Source organism: Acipenser ruthenus, chromosome 24 (genome assembly GCF_902713425.1).
Source record: "Acipenser ruthenus chromosome 24, fAciRut3.2 maternal haplotype, whole genome shotgun sequence".
Taxonomy (NCBI): Eukaryota; Metazoa; Chordata; class Actinopteri; order Acipenseriformes; family Acipenseridae; genus Acipenser; species Acipenser ruthenus.
In genome coordinates, this window is record NC_081212.1 from 23122140 (window position 1) to 23141484 (window position 19345).

At 39.1% G+C, this 19345-nt stretch overlaps 2 protein-coding genes across 3 annotated transcripts; both read left to right on the top strand.

Annotated features, from left to right (window-relative positions):
- The first annotated feature begins 48 nt into the window (after positions 1-48).
- On the top strand, positions 49-9977 carry LOC117964329 (tetratricopeptide repeat protein 24-like). Its single transcript, XM_058998773.1, has 7 exons — positions 49-557; positions 837-926; positions 1467-2142; positions 2728-2943; positions 7466-7585; positions 7905-8169; positions 8485-9977. The coding sequence occupies exons 3-5, from the start codon at positions 1488-1490 to the stop codon at positions 7474-7476; spliced, it is 882 nt and encodes a 293-aa protein (XP_058854756.1). The 5' UTR covers positions 49-557; positions 837-926; positions 1467-1487; the 3' UTR covers positions 7477-7585; positions 7905-8169; positions 8485-9977.
- A 9-nt stretch (positions 9978-9986) lies between these two features.
- LOC117429085 (hepatic triacylglycerol lipase) lies at positions 9987-19115 on the top strand. Of its 2 annotated transcripts, XM_034901436.2 has the most exons (10): positions 9987-10140; positions 10260-10414; positions 12799-12989; positions 13383-13562; positions 13710-13827; positions 14494-14727; positions 15339-15581; positions 16208-16322; positions 17159-17377; positions 18890-19115. In XM_034901436.2, the coding sequence occupies exons 1-10, from the start codon at positions 10025-10027 to the stop codon at positions 19005-19007; spliced, it is 1689 nt and encodes a 562-aa protein (XP_034757327.2). In that variant the 5' UTR covers positions 9987-10024; the 3' UTR covers positions 19008-19115. The 2 variants fall into 2 exon arrangements, with proteins under 2 accessions (XP_034757327.2, XP_034757328.2); XM_034901437.2 differs by lacking the exon at positions 13383-13562.
- Positions 19116-19345: the final 230 nt, after the last annotated feature.

Genomic DNA, 19345 nt, shown 5'->3' on the forward strand with positions numbered 1-19345 from the left:
TTGCCGTTGAACAGCATGTTCAGTCCATGTGTGATTCGTGCACATTAACACCGTTTTTAAATGTTATGTACAGGCACATATTGCATTGTGTTACAACTATGCTTTTATTAAGGGTCTTTCAACTTTGAGATCGAGATATTTCAAATTGAAGTTAGGCAAAGCTATAGCACTAGAGATAAACCTGGAATGCTGCAATTTTCAGGGTGCGGAATGGCTTATGATCCTATCTGTAAGATCCAATTCCATCCCTCCTTTATCCTTTATCCTGACAGCATTGAAAGTGAAACTGGTTTAAGTATAATTGACATTAGCTATGTGCATTGGGTGTACAGTAACTGGACCGCACACACCTCATTCATTCATGGGCATGTTGTGTCTTGTGTTTCCTATTAGATTGTGAAACACAAACAAAAGTATCTAAGAGTGCTACCATAAACATTTCCTAGACTGAAGGAGAAGACCTTTGTGGTATACAGGGAAGGAAGAAATTACATTTTTAAAACTTTTAAATTTTAGATGGGCTTATTTTTCTCTCCAGCAATATAATATTCTTATCGGTAAGTCAAAATTCTGCAATTGCATAAAAAAACTTTCAATGTTTTGCTTAAAAGAAAAACCTTTTGACTAGCCTTTAATAAACTAGCTTTGGATCACTTTCTAAATTGCATTCTAGGCTTTGCTAATTACTCTGTAATTGTTTTTGTAATTTACTTGCTGTTAAGATTACTATCTCCGAACTATACATTTCATTTGGTTTATTGAAACCCAAGATGCATACAAATGTATATGTTTTTTTTAAATACTGTGAACTTTTTTTTAACTTTTATCTCTTACAGACGAAACCCACAGCAAGATCGCTAATTTTGCCACTTGTAATCTTTTGTTACAATACAATACAGTGTTTTCAACTCGGAACGATTGACTTGGTAACAATAACTATGTGTTTTATAGTTATTAACTATACAATTGTTAGTTCTACTTGTCTTAAATGGTTCAAATTGCAATAATGATGATTATAGTGATCTGTTATCTAACACTCGATATACAGTAGTTCACAAAACAAGCACATTATTGCCATTTGACACCTTTGCAGGCTGTGTCAAAAGGGTGCCAATAGCAGCCCTGACATTGACTGTACTGCTCATCACATAGGACAGTCCCTCCCGGGCAGACTAGAGGCATGCTCACACTACGTTGTTAGGAAGATATTACTGTCAAAGTAGAGAATCTATGTCTTCATGTGTTGTTTTTGAAACTTCTGTAAATCTTGGGAGCGTTTAAAGTCACTTGCATTGTCACTGCCTATGCTGTACCTGCTATAAGGCAAACCCATCACTATTTCTTTGAGATAAAACAAATCATAATACAAAGTATTAAATCAACAGAACAGCAATAACTAAAACCTTAGCTAATGTCACAAGATAACGGTGCATAACATTTTTAAACTGGGTGGCATTTCTTTTCAGTTTCTTCTGCTGCTTTCATAAATGGCTTCCAAAGTGACCATGAACAGTTCGGGTGAAACTGAAGCCGCAGCCATCCTGGCCGATATTGAGAAACTTACCAAGTCTGGCAGCCAGGTTTTAGCAGATGACCATCATGAAAGAGCATTGTCCATCTTCAAGAAAGCCTACCTGCTTTCTTTAAAGCTTCCTGAAGGCCAGGCCCAAAAGGCTTGTCTGTTTAACCTGGGTGCTGCCTACATTGCCGTGGGCAAAGCCAAGAAGGGCCTGAAGTGCCTGATGAAGTGCAAGCTGAAGGAGCCCGAGGGGAGGGATGCAGACATGTACTTCAACATCGGCATCGCCTATGAAGAAATGAAGGAGTACTCCAAGGCCGTCAAGTTCTACCAGAAGGCTGTGAACGACTACGGAGCTCACCAGGCTGACAACACCGCGGACGCCCTGATAAAGCTGGCTTACTGTTCCGTGAACCTGAAGGACCCTGCATCGGCAGCACACTCCTTCCGGCTGGCCGGGCAGTCCTACCAACAGGCTGGGAGGTGGGACTACGCAGCTATGGCACTGAGGGAATGTGCCAGCTACATGATCCACAGCCAGAAGTTCTCTAAAGCAGGAGTGCAGCAGGTTCTCAAGGAGTGTCATCAGATATGTAAAGGAATATCACATTCAAGCCTAAAAGGTATCTCTTCTCCCACCATTGGGTCCTCTTTGGAATTCCTATAGGATAGTGGAATGCCATAGGCTTAGGGTTAAATTTGATTTCCATCTAGTGTGATTTTAAGAATATGTCCCGGTTATTGTCCTCCCGCTTTATTTAAGTATGTATTTATATACAGATTTCTACATAAAATAAGATTTAGTGTTTTTTAAATTAATTTTCCTGTGCTTCAATAAGACTCTCTTAGCTTAGGGAGTTACAAACGTTCCTTAACATCCAATTTTGTGAATAGTATATTGCAAAAGCAATCTAGAGTCATGGCTAGCATCTGAACACTTCAGGGTGAGTCTGTTGAGAAATTCAATTTCAATACCCACGGTTTAATCCACTTGCAAGACTGAGATTGCTTGAGATGACATTTACACTGATGGCTTCAAATGGCTTGCATCTCAATACAACTTTACGATGGCAGATCCTGTACCTTTGGTGCACTTGGTGAAGTGGTGTTTTCTTTTTCTTTTTTTTTTTATGATTTGCTGACCGAGATTGGTGTTGACACGAAAGCATTGCTGAGTGCCGCCTGTCACTTATCATTTTGTCTTCCAGGAAAGCTGCTGAATGACATTGACCTACATTACACAGAGCTGAAGAGTTTCAACCAAGCAGAAGAGTGTTTCACTGAAGCCTTGGGCAGCTGCTCTGGAATGAGTTTCAGCATCAGGAAAAGAGCGGTGCTTCTTCAGAACACAGGGGCGATCCACAATGCAATGAACCAGTACGAGACATCACTCAAGTATCACGCTGAGGCAGCTGACATGTACGGTAAGATGCAGGGGTCTGGAAAATCTTTGAGGTCGTGGTGTTGGAACAACTTTAACATGTAGGTTTCCTTGTCTCGACTGTTCAGATGTGCCACTCAACTGACCAACTTTACAGTTAATCCTGTTATAGTATACAACTCCCCGTTAACAGGGACATTTCTTTAATATGCAATGAAAACCCTGCCCCAAAAGTACAATGTTTGTGCTCTATAGTCTCTGCATCTAAAAGTCAGGTTCGCAGGTTTGGTAGGTTTGATTAAGGTAGTGTTCGCCCTCTAGTGGTAACCGTGGATAAAATATCCCATTTATTCTGTTAGTGTGACAGCACACAAGGTGGCAATTGTTTTTCATTAAAATAATCCCTAATGTTACAGTATGCACTGGAATGCTTCAGATTATTTTTTTTCCTCCCAGCAACAAGGTCTTATCTGTTCTGATCTTTTAAGTAAGCATGGTTGTGTTGTTCATTGAATTTGAATGTGCTGTGTACATGTGGGTGTCTATAGGTGCCCTAGAGTAAAGGAAGGCGCAGGGATGTCCTGTTTTTAAAACTTCCACACACAAAAATGTGAAAGGAACAAAGGGTGTGGCTTATACTGTACCATTATTTATTTAGTATAGCTGAATACTGTACCTATATTATCTGGCTTGTGAAAAAAAATCATTATTAGTAAGCCACACCTCAATATAATGTGAAGCAGTCAAATAATTGAGATGTTATTAATGTATTAATGTAGCTAATTAAAGTTAATAATTACTAATAACTAACTGATTTCTTGGATGATATTATTGATCAGTTAAATCTAGGAGTCTTTAACTGAGAAAATTATCTGAGTAATCTAGGACATACAAGAAGTATTACAATCATAGTTTTATTATCTATGAAATGTATAGTACATTAAAGAATACAGACAGGAAAGCTTTCAGCTTTAGGGCTCCTAAACTTGGGAATAAACTACCTCATTCCATAAGGGAAGCACCAACCATTGCTGTTTTTAAAACAAGACTGAAGACACATTTTTATAGTCTGGCCTGTTTATCTTAAAAATGACTTGTCTGCACCTTTTATTGTTCTCTTCTTAGTGTTTTATTATAACTTTCTATTCTGGTTTCCTGAAGGATTCTGTTTTAAATTGACAATGTACTGGGATTTTTATTCATAACTGTGAAGCGCTCTGTGACAGTTCTATTGCGGAGGTCGCTATAATAAAATTGATTGTACCCAAAAGATTTTCAGGAGCTGTTTGCAATTGTATTTCTTAAATATACACCTATTAGAACTGTCTTATTTAATCTGATGCCTCCAAGTACACCGTGGAGATGTGTTTTAATGACTGTATAAAGTCAGCATGATTCAATTATGAATGTGTAAACAGTACACTGAGCTGTGTGCATTGAAGTGTTGAATGCACCTGTTCATTCCCCACTATGAAAACTATATAGTACAGGAATGCCATGGGCATTTACTAGAACTATACAACTGCAATTGGAATTGGGGAATAATTCATAGTGACGACTCACTGTCAGAATTGATATGGAATTAATTGCATATCATTCTGATGGTATTTGGGTACACAGGGAGAGTGAATTCTCATTTAAAAATTCTAGGTTGCTTCGAAGGAAACCATGAAATTAATCCTGTTGGCTAACAGTGAGGCCCCCAGTGTCAAATCAATTACTAGCACCACAAATCCAAGAATAAGCTGGTTTGAGTCAATGCCAGAACATTACACTGAATTGCATTAAATGTACAGGGGCTTGCTGGAATCACCATTCATACTGCAGAACTTGAAGGAATTTCAATTTAATTACAGCTATATCTAAAGTAAACTACTACTACTACTACTACTACTACTACTACTACTACTACTACTACTACTACTACTACTACTAATATTTAGAGTATTAAAATGAAAAGCCACTTAGAGAACTGTAAAGTGCACAGCAGATCTCTCTCCAGAAGAACTCTCAAACCTACTGTACAATACATTGATTTCACAGCTACTCATTCTGTATGAGTGGGGTTTTAAACCATTAATCTATACACCCATTGGATTCTGTTAGTTGTATTGTAAGCCATGTATACAAAAACAAAACAATCACAATTTGTTTGATTTGTCCAAATGTCAGTGCATCTTTTGTGTGTTTATATTTGTGTTTAATGGCTACATCTAAACAAGTTGATGGTGTATTTCTTGAACACTTTTTACTTTGTCAAGAAAATACACTCTCAACTTCATCAGAGGTAGCCACCAAACACTTATAAACATATTACAAGTCATTAAATCTAAATAAAAACAGATGCAATGCTGATATTAACATGCTTAATCTGTCTTTATAGAACCTTTTACAGTTCAAACGCTTAGTATTCATAGTCGCTGACATCTACACTCAGCCATAAGTGTAGCTGCTGCTAATAGGTTTGTGACTTATAATGTTGTGTACACACGTCACCATGTTTCTGAGCAATCACTAAGTCTGATGCCATTTCTTGTGATTTAAATTGTGTGTAGTGTGGCTCATATTGTATAATATTAATAGATGTAATTTAGCACAATTGAAGGAGCTTTGCAGTTCTGTTGTCCAAACTGCACAGGATTGCATCTGTTATACACAAAATGACCCTCCCAGGGAGAGCAGCGTATTGACTTCTATAGTGCAAGGTGCACTACCAGCCTCACAGGGCAAACACAGTGTGAATTGCTGTTGAATGCATTCTTGCTTTGTATTCTAATCTCCTTCTTGGCGATTGTGCCGATCACTCTCTAGGTGATCTGCATGGGCAGTGGCAGATGTGTGAAGGATTAGGAGCTACTCAGTTCTGCCTTGGCAACATGGACCAAGCCATAGCTTACTACAAACAAGCACTGGCTGTGTTTGGACAGTCAAAGGTACTTTCCGTTTGCTGGATCTGTTTGCACTGTGCGTTGATGATGAAAGGCTGTGTTAAGTCTTTGGAAGTGGCACTCAGTATCTCTTTAAAATGAAAGATTGCCTCATTCTGGTAGGCAAACATTTACATTTTCAGCTTTTTTAACGTCATTGAAAAAGGAGCTTGTCATATTGTTTGACTAAGACGATTCTTTAGTTCTGCCCAGATTCTATGATTCAGTGTTAAGGTGTTGGGGGTACATTATTTCTATATAATAATTTTGTTCTGGATAATGCCTCTTTCAACCAAGTGATATTTCAATATAATATTTAGTAGATTCTAATATTGATGTGATCCAGCCAGCTTAAATGTCTGTATGAGTTTTTATCAGGGGGCTTGTATCAGACAGTTTGTAGCAGATGACAATGACATCACATTCTAATTAGCTGTGCCCTTGTGTTGTTATTCTTATTTAACTGTATATTTTTAAATATGTACTATAGGACCCTGTGGAAGATACAAGCTGCTTTTCACCCCCTCAAAGTCAGAGCAGCCAGGTTGAATGGATATCATGAGTTTATTAAGACACACCTGAGCTTGTTACCTATACACTGTGGCTAATCAACCTCGTGGTAAAACCTGGAATGGGTGAAAATGCTATGCAATAGGAGTCTTATTTCCATTCCTGTATTCTCTATGTCACCTTTCCGGTACTTGTAAAAGTCAGTATGTGTATAACCTGGGCTGCTTTGCAAGAACTCTGGTTCACAAACCTGTGCCACAATGACCTTTTAGGAGTTGATCTAACTGCCCAAACTACAGAATAAGGAACCATTTATTAACTCACATGGTCAGATTACTTTTGGCTAGGTTTCCCTCTGGAGTTTGTTTCTGCCTATTACCTCTCTGCTGGAGTCTTACCTTATGGCTTGATTTCTTTATTGAAGTATGTTTCGTTGGCATGGCAACAGTGGGGAACCGATGGTTTTACAGTGAAGGATTTTATTAAAGCAAGGGGTTGTCAATTAGTTTTTAATTGCCATGAAAGTGCCTGCAGATGTAATTTAATATAAGTTGGTTTAATTTGCATATATGTTGGTTTAATTTAATTGTGTTAAAAGACATGAAAGAAACAAAGTATGTAATAATAATAATAATAACATATTTATTTTTATATAGCTTCTTTCATAGTGAACCACCATCACAAAGCACTTTACAGAGGTAGACTGTGATTTGAACCAGTGACCTTCTGGTTACAAGCCCTGGACTTTAACCACTGGACATTCAATCATACTATTTATGACCAATATACATAATTCTCTAACAAGTAATGGGACATGAATAATTATACTTATAACAGAAATGTCATACAGTGAAGACGGATCTGCCTGCACTTAGTTTTTTCTGATAGGCATTATCAATGAACAAATTGTATCTGGTACTATACTAGATTACAGAAGCATTCCAAGGACATTTCACCTACAGATTTGTTATATTTTTTTAGGCAATGACACCCTTATGTTTCACTTAGAACAGTATCACATAATAAACTGTAACAACAGTCAGCTTGAATAGGTCCGACGGAAGGTTGTAGTATCCCAACTGCACTGCTTGAACATGAACACATGTCTTTGTTCGGTTGTTGTTTTAGGAGAAATCTGAGGCTCCCAGGGAGAGGATCCTGGGTAAACTGACGGACACCATTAAGCACAACGTGGCCTTGCAGCAATCCCACTCACGCAAGCAGAGCTTCCCTCTTCCCAATGAGACGGTATGTCCAGGAAGCTCTTTAGCACAGAGCCTTCCTCTTTATAAACCGCAACAAGGATCACATGTTCTTAATATATCATTACTTAGGCTACCTTTTTAATATCCTAGCATTCGAGTTCTAGATGCTTCTCTATTACTTTCATTGTTATTTGCCATGCTTACTTACCACTCCAGCAAAAATGCATATTGTATATAAACATAAATATAATATACCAAGTACCATATATTTGTTAGTGTTGAGTTACTTTTTTTTTTTTTTTTTTTTTTTTAATAATTTAGTTGTTATTTTTTATTATTTTCCCCAATTTGAAATGGCTCAGCTCACCGCTACCACCCCTGCGCTGACTCAGGAGGGCGAAGACGAACACACGCTGTCCTCCGAAGCGTGTGCCATCAGCCGACCACTTTTTTTCACACTGTGGACTCACCATGCAGCCACCCAAGAGTTACAGCATCGGAGGACAACGCAGCTCTCGGGCAGCTTACAGGCAAACCCGCAGGTGCCCGGCCAGACTACAGCGGCCGCTGGTGCGCGGTGAGCCGAGGACACCCTGGCCAACTAATTTCACCTCATGGACAGATGGTGTGAGTTAAAATGTTATAGCTAGTAAGATTTTGCTTATTACAATGGGGAAGTTGCCACACCCCAAGCGTAGTACATAGTAGTTACTTAGTAAATACATGTGTACTTATTCACAATTACAATGTTATTATGCATAGTTACAATGTATCTAATGTGTAAAGCTTTTTGCACGATATAACCCTAACCCTTTTCTGATACAATTGTGTATTTACATATATCATGTAAAATGCTTTACACATTAAGTACATTGTAACTGTTCATAATTACATTGCGCTGTCGTAAGTAAAATGAATGGTGAGCTTTTCTTTTCTTTTCAGAATCACACTGACTATCAACTCCAGCGATCCATTAGACAGGCGACAGAGGAAACCAGACAAAGCTAAATCTCGAATCTGTACATTGCTCTAGGATTTTACAAAATCGGATGCATGGAGAGGCTGTATGAAGAAATACTACATATGACTTATAATATGTATATATATGGATACAGTAATCCGTCGACTGCGGTGGGACCAGAGTAAGGGCGGATATGTAAAAAGCCGGATGAATGAATCTGTTTTAAATAGACTGTAACAATTACTACATTCAGACAATTATTGTTCTGAGATTCAGATTTTATTAGGGAGTTTAGAAAGATACAGGGTATTAATGCTTAAAACTGGTAGGATCTACAATAACTGAACTAATCTCCGTTCAGTAATAAACTAACGTTGCTGAAGAGGTTGATCATGGCAGATAAACATGCCCCAATAGTTGTATTCATTATTTTGTTCTTGATATAATTATTAACAATAGGATGTTAATAATTATGCACTGCAAATAAAATGTATATTGCTTTGAGATCTGAGACAATTGTTGCTTGTTTAATGCTATGAATCACAACTGTAGATAAACGCCAGCAAGCATGTAAAGGTAGGTCTGCTGCCCTACAGAACAGCACCTTCTGGGCAGGAGCTCTATTGCAGTTTACAAACTGTACACTTTAAAATAAATGTGTGCTGGGTTAAAGCTTCCACCTGGTCTTGGGTCTATACCTTGTCAAAAGTTACTGGTTTATGAAAACGCAGTAATGGTTTACAGCACATACAAACATTATAGTCCGTTTTACTGTGAGAAATACTCAACCGTGATTGTGGAACCATCTCAGTAAGGGGTAGAAAATGTATTGCTTTTCCTGGACTCACATAACCAGTTATTCAACTGGTATGGCCAACTGAAACCAGCATAACCATCTCTGACCAACTTAAAAACAGTCCTGGCCAAAGCAGGGATGTTTAACTAAGGGGAGCTAACTGGGTTTGTAAATACAACATGTCAGTAATGCTGTGACAGGCAAAGAGTTTAGTTTTGTTGAATCGTACAGAAGAGCTTTTACAAACATGTATGCCAGTGGTCAGATCAACATACATCTGCAGGTTTAACCCCCCCACAGACAAATAATGACTGTACCTCTTTAAGCTAATCATCTAACCACCCACTGTATACTGAACCAAGCAATGGTGTAACACAGGGGTCAGGAGCCTGCTTCCTTCCAGTCCAGATCTTTCTTCCATCACTGGTGAAGCACAATGCTATAAGCAGGGATTCCAGAGTCTGTGTTGGCTTTTCATTAAGAAAGTTATGATACTCTTCATTGTTTACAATGCCACAGACTACAGTTCTGCATATGATCTGGGGTAAGCATGGCCCATGACTGACTCAACATATAATGAAAAATGGGAGATCCAAGTTTATCTAAAAAGAGATCGATAAGCAAATTAGTATTTTTATTTCATTTTATTTCATTGTTTGCCCTGATTTTTGCAATGCTTTCGCAATGTGATCGGACGGGGTGTTTGCCCAATCAGGTTGAAGTCAATGGCACATGCCCAGCCAGCCCTCTCTGACCTTCAGCCAGGCTGCAAATACAGTGATCAGAGTGCACCTCACCCCAGATCTGTGCTACATGACTGGTTGCTGCTGCTGCTGCCAAGGTACTGTATATATTGCAAGAAAATCTACTTTTGCCAAATATTGTAACATTTTGACATTATTATGAAAAAAAAACCCGTCCCGATTAATAATTGATTAATTTTTGTTTGTGTTTTTACAGTTCTTTGGTTGGTTGGCTGGCTGGCTGGTTGGTAATATTTCACGGCTTCAGTTGTCTGCTAGGATCTCACACTATGGGCATTGTCAGGGGGCTTGTCTTCATCTTGTTCATTTATCACATAAGTGACGCAAAGAGGCTTTTGGTGAACAAAACTGGTAAGTGGCCAAAATATTTTAAAATAAAACATGTTTACAAATGACGGTCTCTGCTAAGTTATTTACGTATCCTCGTAACTAAAATGGCAATTGACATGCTGCAGACTACGGAGAGAAATAGGCATTTATAAACTGTGGCAGCAAAATACATGGATGCACCATATCTAAGAGCTTCCTAACCCAATCATAAAACTCTGCGACTGAAAAGGAAAGGAGGTCACGTCAAGGTTTGTTAAAAACAGAGTTTGTTTTTAATATCCTACCTATACATTTCAATATCTTTTATTGCTACTACCAAACGAAACTTGGAGTTTTCTTACAATGCTTTTACTGTTAGTCAGGCTGGTTTATTAAAATGTGTTCTTGTACATCTGTACATCATCTGTACAGTCTGCTTTGGGTAAATAAATAGCACTGACTGTATTGGTAAAAACAGACCTTTGGGCTAATTATTAAGCTTATATCATGAAGACAAGTCTCTGTGGACAGTCGAAGGCTGAGTACATATTAAGTATTTTCACTGCTCACCAACAAAACAAGTACAGATATTAAACTGTTTGGAATCTATTCTCGTCTAGTTTGACGTCTTGTACTGTAAGTCCACAGAGTTTATTGCAGTCATCACAAAGAAGATACTGTACTAATGTTTCATCCTAACCCAAAAACACACCACTAGTATTGATCAAAGGACTTTCTTTTATTGTTGGGACAAGAGTATAAGAGTCCAATAGCAGTTACTGTAGGAAGTATAACATAGGCAGTATAACATAGGGTATATTGTATTGTCATTTCACATGACCTGTTGGGCAACTTGCAAAAGGAACAGTGCCCTTTCACCTACTGCATGTGTACAAGCTACCCATCCCAACAGTTTTGACCAGAGGAGTTTCCACATATTAGGTTCAGAGCTATCAGGGATGTTCTATGATGTTCTCTCACAAATTAGTGGTTCTCAGGTGTCTGAGCCAAGACTATTATGCAATTGTTCTTTTCTAGAGTTACAAAGCCATGTCCCACTACAAGGCTGCGTGACCAGAAAACCTGGCAGGAATTTAAAGTTTAGCAAGAGAATAAAAGATCACCAAGGCTGAATCATTGCAGGGCAAACTTTATTTCCTGCCAAAAGTTAGTGCATTGCATTACATTACATTGGTCTTTTTGATTTCCCTTGTGCAATAGCTTTATGCATCATATTTCTGATGCATTTGTAGGCTAGGGTAAACATTCTGAAGTACTGTTCATGTGGTTTTCTGTATAAGATCTTCAGGGATGGAGTTTTTTCAAGTTTTGTGTCATTCCATATAAACTTCTGTCAACTCTATTGTCTTTTTCCTTCCCATCATGGCTACAACATTTATATCTATAACAGAAGAGAGTATAACCAGCAACTCAGTATTCATGGGGTGAGCTATCATAAAATGCAAACATGTAATGCATGTTTGGATTTTATGTTTTCTAGAAGAAGGAATATTATTGTGTTCTCACAGAAGCGGAAAAATAAGTTATTTATTATTATGTGATCTGTTACCTTGATTAATAGGAATCAAACCGCCTCCACCACGACTATAACAATCAGCATCTGTGAGTTAGCACTTTTAAACATGCTTCACGAGTTACATATTAACTAACGGTGAGTGATGTATGAGCAGTGAACTGTGTAACGTTTAACAAATAAAATGAAATGAACCTATAAAATAAATGTGTCCTTTGTGTTGGTTCAGTGGGAAGCACAGAGAACAACCATAACATGAGAATCGCAAAGGAATTCCTTATTTCTCAAAGGGTGCGCCATTAACCAGTACCAATCTTACATATTTAATGATCGGAATTCATTTGTGTGATCAGAATAGCCCCTTGAACTCATCAGTTGTTCATGCACTATTACTTCATGCGTAACTAATGAAGATCAAAGTGTTGACCATTTCATTGCCCTGCTGAAATCTCTGGGACGCAACAATCCTCTGTTTACATTCATTTGAGCAAGCCAAGGTCATTGTATAATGGAACACACCCTATCTAAAGGCAAATGAGTGCATTTGGAAGGTTGTTTTTATTTCCTAGGAGCAATAACCAATATCCAATAGCATACAATACATTCCCTGAAATCCCTCCTACAAACCACAAACTGGAGGACTTCCACACCACTGACATTGCTGCTCCTCTTCATCAAAACGACTGTTAACACAAGCGTATTCAATGCCCTTGCTTTGGGTATATATATGCTGGTACTATGCTGCTTTCAACATTTCTTAATATGGTGGTACAGCACATAGCTTATTAGGGGGAAAAAATATTTAAAAAGTACACTAATACATTTGTAATAGTTTTATCTTGAGCGAGGGATAAGTAATTGCTTTTGACTTTTTTCTTTTTTTATGTTACAGACACAAAAGACAAATCTCAACCAATTCCGAAACAAAAAGTTCATTATGTCCCAAAATCCAACTTCCGCTTGTACACCAGCGGGGATGCCATGGATGATACCTGTACGATCCTGCCCTTCGACTCAGGGACCCTGGACCGGTGCAGCTTCAACAGCACTGCCCCCCTGATCATCATCGTTCACGGATGGTCGGTAAGAACTTCTTATTTCTCAGGCTTTGTACCTGCATCGCAAAATGTTTGTCTGTAAAAAGAAAAAAAGGATTGTACCCAAAGTAAACTCTGACGAGATACAGTAAGCTTGCACCCTAAATAGGAACACAACATGTTTGACTGTTTGTTAGTTGTGTGATAATTAGAGATATTAGGTGGCAAACCCTTCCCCATAGGGCTTCAGCCTAGTTAAATTACAAAATAAACTTTTAGTCTGGAGTGGAGTCCACGACACCTTTCCAAGCAAAGAGAGGTCAAATGTTTCATGGGCATGGAGACTGAACTGCAGCTCCTTTATGATAGAACACACCACATGACCCAGTCACTGCTAGATTCTACTGACACATAGAGGCTAACCAGGCTGTTGGTGCAGGTGGATGGGATGCTGGAGAGCTGGGTGACGAAGCTGGCAGCGGCCCTGAAGTCAAAGCTGAGGTACAGCAACGTGGTCATCGCTGATTGGCTCTCCCTCGCTCATCAGCACTATGCAATAGCAGTGCAGAACACACGGCTGGTCGGCCAGGAGATCGCAGACTTGTTGGAATGGCTGGAGGTGAGACGGGGGAAGAAACAACAAGAATGAACTTGTACACAAGTGGTCTGTGTTCTGATACTGTGTTTAGGGGTCTGCTTTTTAATATTACTATGTGCTCATTAGGGGATGTTGTTCAGAAACAATTGCTATTTTGTCCTGTTCCAGGAGTCCCACCAGTTTTCTACAGAGAATGTTCATTTGATCGGGTACAGTCTTGGCGCGCATGTCTCAGGATTTGCTGGTAGTTATGTCAGCGGCTCCAAGAACATTGGAAGAATTACAGGTACAGTGAATCACGTTGATCCTCATTAACATGTACAACGGAAAGCAATGGGAAACTCAGCACAGGAGGCTTTGCCACTCAACACTGTGGAAGGGCCAGCTGCGTCCGTTCTGTTTAACCTTCTTGATGTGAAACTTTCAATTCAAAGTTATTTGATGCATATTCAGGTGGGGAATGCCAGGCAGGGTAAAAGCAGGATAACATTACATTCCTCTTTTAAAGTATTAAAAAAGTGGCACATTTACAATATTTAGTTTGTTAAGAAATATTCATTTCAGTTGCCTTACCAATCTTATACAATGCATTACATTTCATTAAATCATTATTCACCATTAATAAAACACTGCACATATTTAATTGAATTATTATGAATCAGATTTCTTCAGCAAGCTTCATTATGTCATTTAGTTTCATCATTAGGTGCATGCGGTCCTGGTTACTGTGTTCTAGTTTTAGTTCAGATAAACGAGGTGCTTGCCCATCATGGAGGCTGCTTATACAACTAAGATATGGGACACAACTCCTTCCGTCATCTGACCAATCAGGTGTAGGACCACTCCATCTCAGAGGGGAGGCAAGGGAAGAAAGCACCATCCTCAAAAGGAACGGGGAGGTGGGCTCCAATAAGACAGGGCGCTGTGTGAATGTAACAATGTCTCCACACAGGCCTGGACCCTGCAGGTCCACTATTCGAAGGAATGTCTTACACTGACCGGCTGTCTCCTGATGATGCCAACTTTGTTGATGCCATTCACACCTTCACGCAGCAGCACATGGGTCTGAGTGTGGGGATCAAGCAGCCGGTCGCCCATTATGACTTCTACCCGAACGGAGGCACCTTCCAACCTGGCTGTCACATCAAGAATTTGTATGATCACCTGTCTCAATATGGACTGTCAGGTATGGAAAACATCCACTGCACACAAACACTTGCATATTATGTTAGGCTTCCGATTATTTGATCCAAATACACTAATCAAAACAGTTAAGGGATATTCAGAGATGTGTAGATTAAGCATGTGTACACAGGCATTCTCAGTAAGCATGATCAATGCCAGGACAATAGGGCCGGTATGAAGGTTGGACAATTAAGACCCCCTTTCCCAGCATGGACTGCAACGTCCAATATTTACAGATTATTTGTTTATTTAGCAGACGCCTTTATCCAAGACGACTTACAGAGACTAGGGTGTGTGAACTATGCATTACCTGCAGAGTCACTTACAACTACGTCTCACCTGAAAGACGGAGCACAAGGAGGTTAAGGGACTTGCTCAAGGTCACACAGTGAGTCAGTGAGTGAGCCAGGATTTGAACCGGGGACCTCCTGGTTACAAGCCCTTTTCTTTAAACACCGGACCACACAGCCTCCTCACATGATACTGGTTTTGCATGTGTTATTTGAATACAGGATTTATAACGCTTAATATGTAATGCTTAATATGTCCCTTCATTTTTTGCAGCAGTGCATTTCATGAATTACTGAAACACTTTAATTTGACCTCTCCTAGGTTTTCAACAGAATGTGAAATGTGCACACGAGAGATCTGTGCACCTCTTTATTGACTCTCTGTTGAACGATGACAAGCAGAGCGTGGCCTACTGGTGCAATGACAACAACTCCTTTGACAAGGGCATCTGCCTGGACTGCCGCAAGAACCGCTGCAACACGCTGGGCTACAACATCAAGAAGGTCCGAACCGGAACCAGCAAAAGACTGTATCTAAAGACACGCTCCCACATGCCTTACAAAGGTAACCTGCAGCAATCATTCACACTTCCTTCTCAAATCAGTATATCCTTAAGGAGAGTCTCGCTAAAATTGTATTTAAGGGAATTCATTTTCTTACCACTGGTTGTCAGCGAAAGTGTCTAGAAATCTGAAACTTACTGGTGATTGAAAAGACTAAAACCAGCTGATCACAATGAATGTTGCTGACTGAAAGCTTGTCTGTAAGCTTTTTAAGCACTTAGTTTTCCAGCACTCTCCCAATACCATAGGGATGTAATAGTGTGTTACAGCACTATGGTTTGAACTTCAGATCTCTACATGTGGCTAACGCAAATGGAAGCTACAAAGACATTTCAGTAACTTGTAGGAAGGTAGCCATCGTACAGTAAGTCTTAACACCAGTCATCTACAAATCAATCATAAAGCTTCCATGTCCAATGGCACAACAGTAAAATAACTTTTGGTTGCTGCAAAATCAAACCATGTTTTCAAGTTTATCACAATTATCAGATTGCTTGTTAATAAGTTGGTAATTATGTTCTAATTTTACATTTTACCGTACATTGGGAGACCTGCAACAAGCTGTATCCTGTATATTTAAAAATGACATGTTTAAGAACCCTTTTCATGTTTCTGTCTATGCTGCAGTCTATCACTACCAGTTCAAGATCCAATTCATCAACCAAATTGCACAGCTGGAACCCATGCTTACTATATCTCTGATGGGTACAAAAGAAGATGTTCAAAACTTGCCAATCACTCTGTGAGTATTCGTGTTTCCACAGTCAATATCACACTGGCTCTGATTGCAGGTGTGCAGGAGGGGTGACCCAACTTGAGATCGGGGGACCAATTAAAACTTGCTAATTTGTGCAAAACACAAAGAAAACTAAGATTAAGGTGAATACAACCACTCCGTATGGAGGGGTTTAACTGCAAGCAGCTTCTCGTGTTTTCTGACATTACATTAATCCTTCTCAGAATCACAGGCAGTAGTGCTTGCCTTTGTTTAATGTATGAAATCAATAAAGTGCAAAAGGCTGTCCCGTGGTTGCTGGAGATTGAAAATCATTACAGGACATTCTTCTTGTGTTTGGAAAATAAGAATTGCTGATTATGTCAAACATCTTGTAATATTAATTGGATCCAAATAAACCTGCCCATCAAACAAGATGGTGTGTGTGCACTGGGCCCTTTGCTCGTCAAACACATAATATCCAAGGTATGCACTGGCTTTAAACTTTTAGAAATGTACTGTTTTAGCCTTTACATCTGGGGATCATTATGAATTCTCCACCCTGTCTGAATTGGAATAGCTCGCTCTCATAAGGCGATGTGCCAAAAACACTTTCTTTATCTTGCACCGGTATAGCAGAAATTCTGGGAAATAAATTGGTAAGAAACAAACACCTGACATTACATAAATCTGACTTCCAAAGCTGAGCGCCTTGGTTATTATCATAGGTTGATGAATACATATATATATAAGAATGTTTTAGTGTTTATGATGCAGGTCTATTAAACAAAAAATATACATGTTTACATATTGGGGATGGTGCTATAGTTATAGATACATGTGTTGTTGATTTTGTTTTGCAGAGTTGAGGAAATAACTGGCAACAAAACCTACACTTTCCTAATCACCCTGGACACAGACATCGGCGACCTGATGGTTCTCAAGTTTAAATGGGAAGGCTCTGCAGTTTGGGCCAACATCTGGAACAAGGTCCAGACTATCATGCCTTGGAGAAAAGGAAGGAAGGGCCCAGAGCTCACTGTGGGGAGAATCCGGGTCAAGGCTGGAGAGACACAGAAAAAGTAGGTTTTAAAATAATAATAATACCTAAATAAAACTGCAGGATTTTTCAGACAGCTCGATTAGTACCAGAAGCAACATAAAGAAAACAAACATACTAAACAGCCGAGTCTTGAAGCTGTAGTAAATTAATCGTCATTGTCTGTACTGTAAGATATATATATATATATATATATATATATATATATATATATATATATATATAGGGCAGCTGGCTCTTTGAGCTAAATATATATATATATATATATATATATATATATATATATAAATAAAAAAGTCTTATGCATACACTATTGTTGAAGGGTAGTGTGTGTATGTTAAGCATAGAGAAACGTTGTGCAGCTGGTTTTTAATAACAATTTTAAAGGGGTGGATTCAAATCTTTTTAAAGTAGTTGTGAGATATCACAGGCAACAGTGCTCAACACATTAAATATATTGTACTTTTGGGTGGTTTGTGTTTCTTGGCAAGCTTTCAATGTGCAGTAAAGAAGAGAGATGATGAATAACCTTTCAAAAGGTGCTGCAAGGAGGCTGCGTTCATTTTTAATCATCCTGTACAAAATGAAGCTCTTAAGGGCCGATGTAAGGATATGTGCAATGTGATTTGCGGCCAAAAAACGTGTTTAACTGGCGTAAAGTGAGACTTTAGCGGTCACTAAAAATGCACCGTATGTAAAGAATGTTTTTCACCTGGCATTCTGCACCCGTTACCAAATTAGCACTTTGCCATCATGAATCCATTTAAATGATCTTGACATGTATCCAAATAAAGAAAAGCGCAAGGAATTGGGCGGGGATCTGGAATACTAAGCGGGTGCAAACATTATAATGAGATGTACTTGACGTGCTCTCTGGACTCCTAACTCCCCTCACCTCCGGGCTGTAAGTGCAGCCGCTAAGAAGCCCAATGCACAGGCGGCGCTCGTTATCATGATTGCAGCTCATTCATCATTTGCATTGCTCTTAAGCTTACATAGGCCGCAGTGCAAAATAACTGCCTGCCCGCTTGGCAGTTCGGATTTTGGTGCCGCAATTGTTTGCACTGTGCCCATCCTTACATCAGCCCCTTAATGCTGAATGTGTACAGCCCCCTCTAGTGTACAACATGTTATACAACAGCCATTTCTTTCACCTTGAGGGCATTCTAAGCAAGTTAGATCTTACAGTATGAGGGCATCAAACAAATCTGGTAAAAGTGTTATGATTTCATGTGTCTTTTGAAGGTAGAAAAAAAAAACACTAGTTTATTGGTAAGTCCTTTTAAAAGGATGCATTTAGGTTGTACACTTAAATAAAATGGAGACAGTAAATAAGACTTAAGAATACCCACAAACTTCACCTTGCATCTACACCTTATGAATTATTCTACTTGGAGTCATACAAATCTAATAGTGCCACCTTAAAGACTTGTTTCACCAAAGACTGGGACATATAGCAGTTCACAGACAGCAACACGTGACACCCCTGTATTTCCAATCCCCAACACTGAGTGACTCTCCTGTTCCTCTGCAGAACCTCATTCTGCTCTCAGAGCGACGACAGCACGCACATACTGCCGGCTCAAGAGAAAACCTTTGTGAGATGCGAGAGAAACAGCAACAAGGGGAAGAAGAAAATCACACTCGCATGATGAAACCGACTGGTCTGTTACACTTGGTGACTGGGAAATATTACAATTAAAACTTTTATGGAACTCCTTTTATTATTATTATTATTATAATAAAGGTTACTGATACTTTTTGGGGCATTCTGTTTTATGATATACATGTATTTTGTGGATAGTCATATGACGAGGTTCTCTGACAATAGCTGAAACAGATTTGGCTGAACACTCTCAAGGCTGGCTGCTCGTGGATTGCCCAGTCCAAGTTCTCTCATCAGTTCATTCGCTTTTCACAGATGCAGGTGTCTTCTTCCTCGCCTGCAGGCTTTGATCCGCCATGTCCTTCCAAAGAACCATTATCTGTT

What these genes read in the sequence shown, in the direction of transcription:
- LOC117429085 (XM_034901436.2), top strand. Translation starts at nt 10,025, where the DNA reads ATGGCACATGCCCAGCCAGCCCTCTCTGACCTTCAGCCAGGCTGCAAA. An exon ending in GTCTCAATATGGACTGTCAG is followed by an intron (nt 14,728 to 15,338) that starts GTATGGAAAACA and finishes GACCTCTCCTAG; the next exon opens with GTTTTCAACAGAATGTGAAA. An exon ending in CAAAACTTGCCAATCACTCT is followed by an intron (nt 16,323 to 17,158) that starts GTGAGTATTCGT and finishes TTTGTTTTGCAG; the next exon opens with AGTTGAGGAAATAACTGGCA.
- LOC117964329 (XM_058998773.1), top strand. Translation starts at nt 1,488, where the DNA reads ATGGCTTCCAAAGTGACCATGAACAGTTCGGGTGAAACTGAAGCCGCA. An exon ending in ATCACATTCAAGCCTAAAAG is followed by an intron (nt 2,143 to 2,727) that starts GTATCTCTTCTC and finishes TTTGTCTTCCAG; the next exon opens with GAAAGCTGCTGAATGACATT.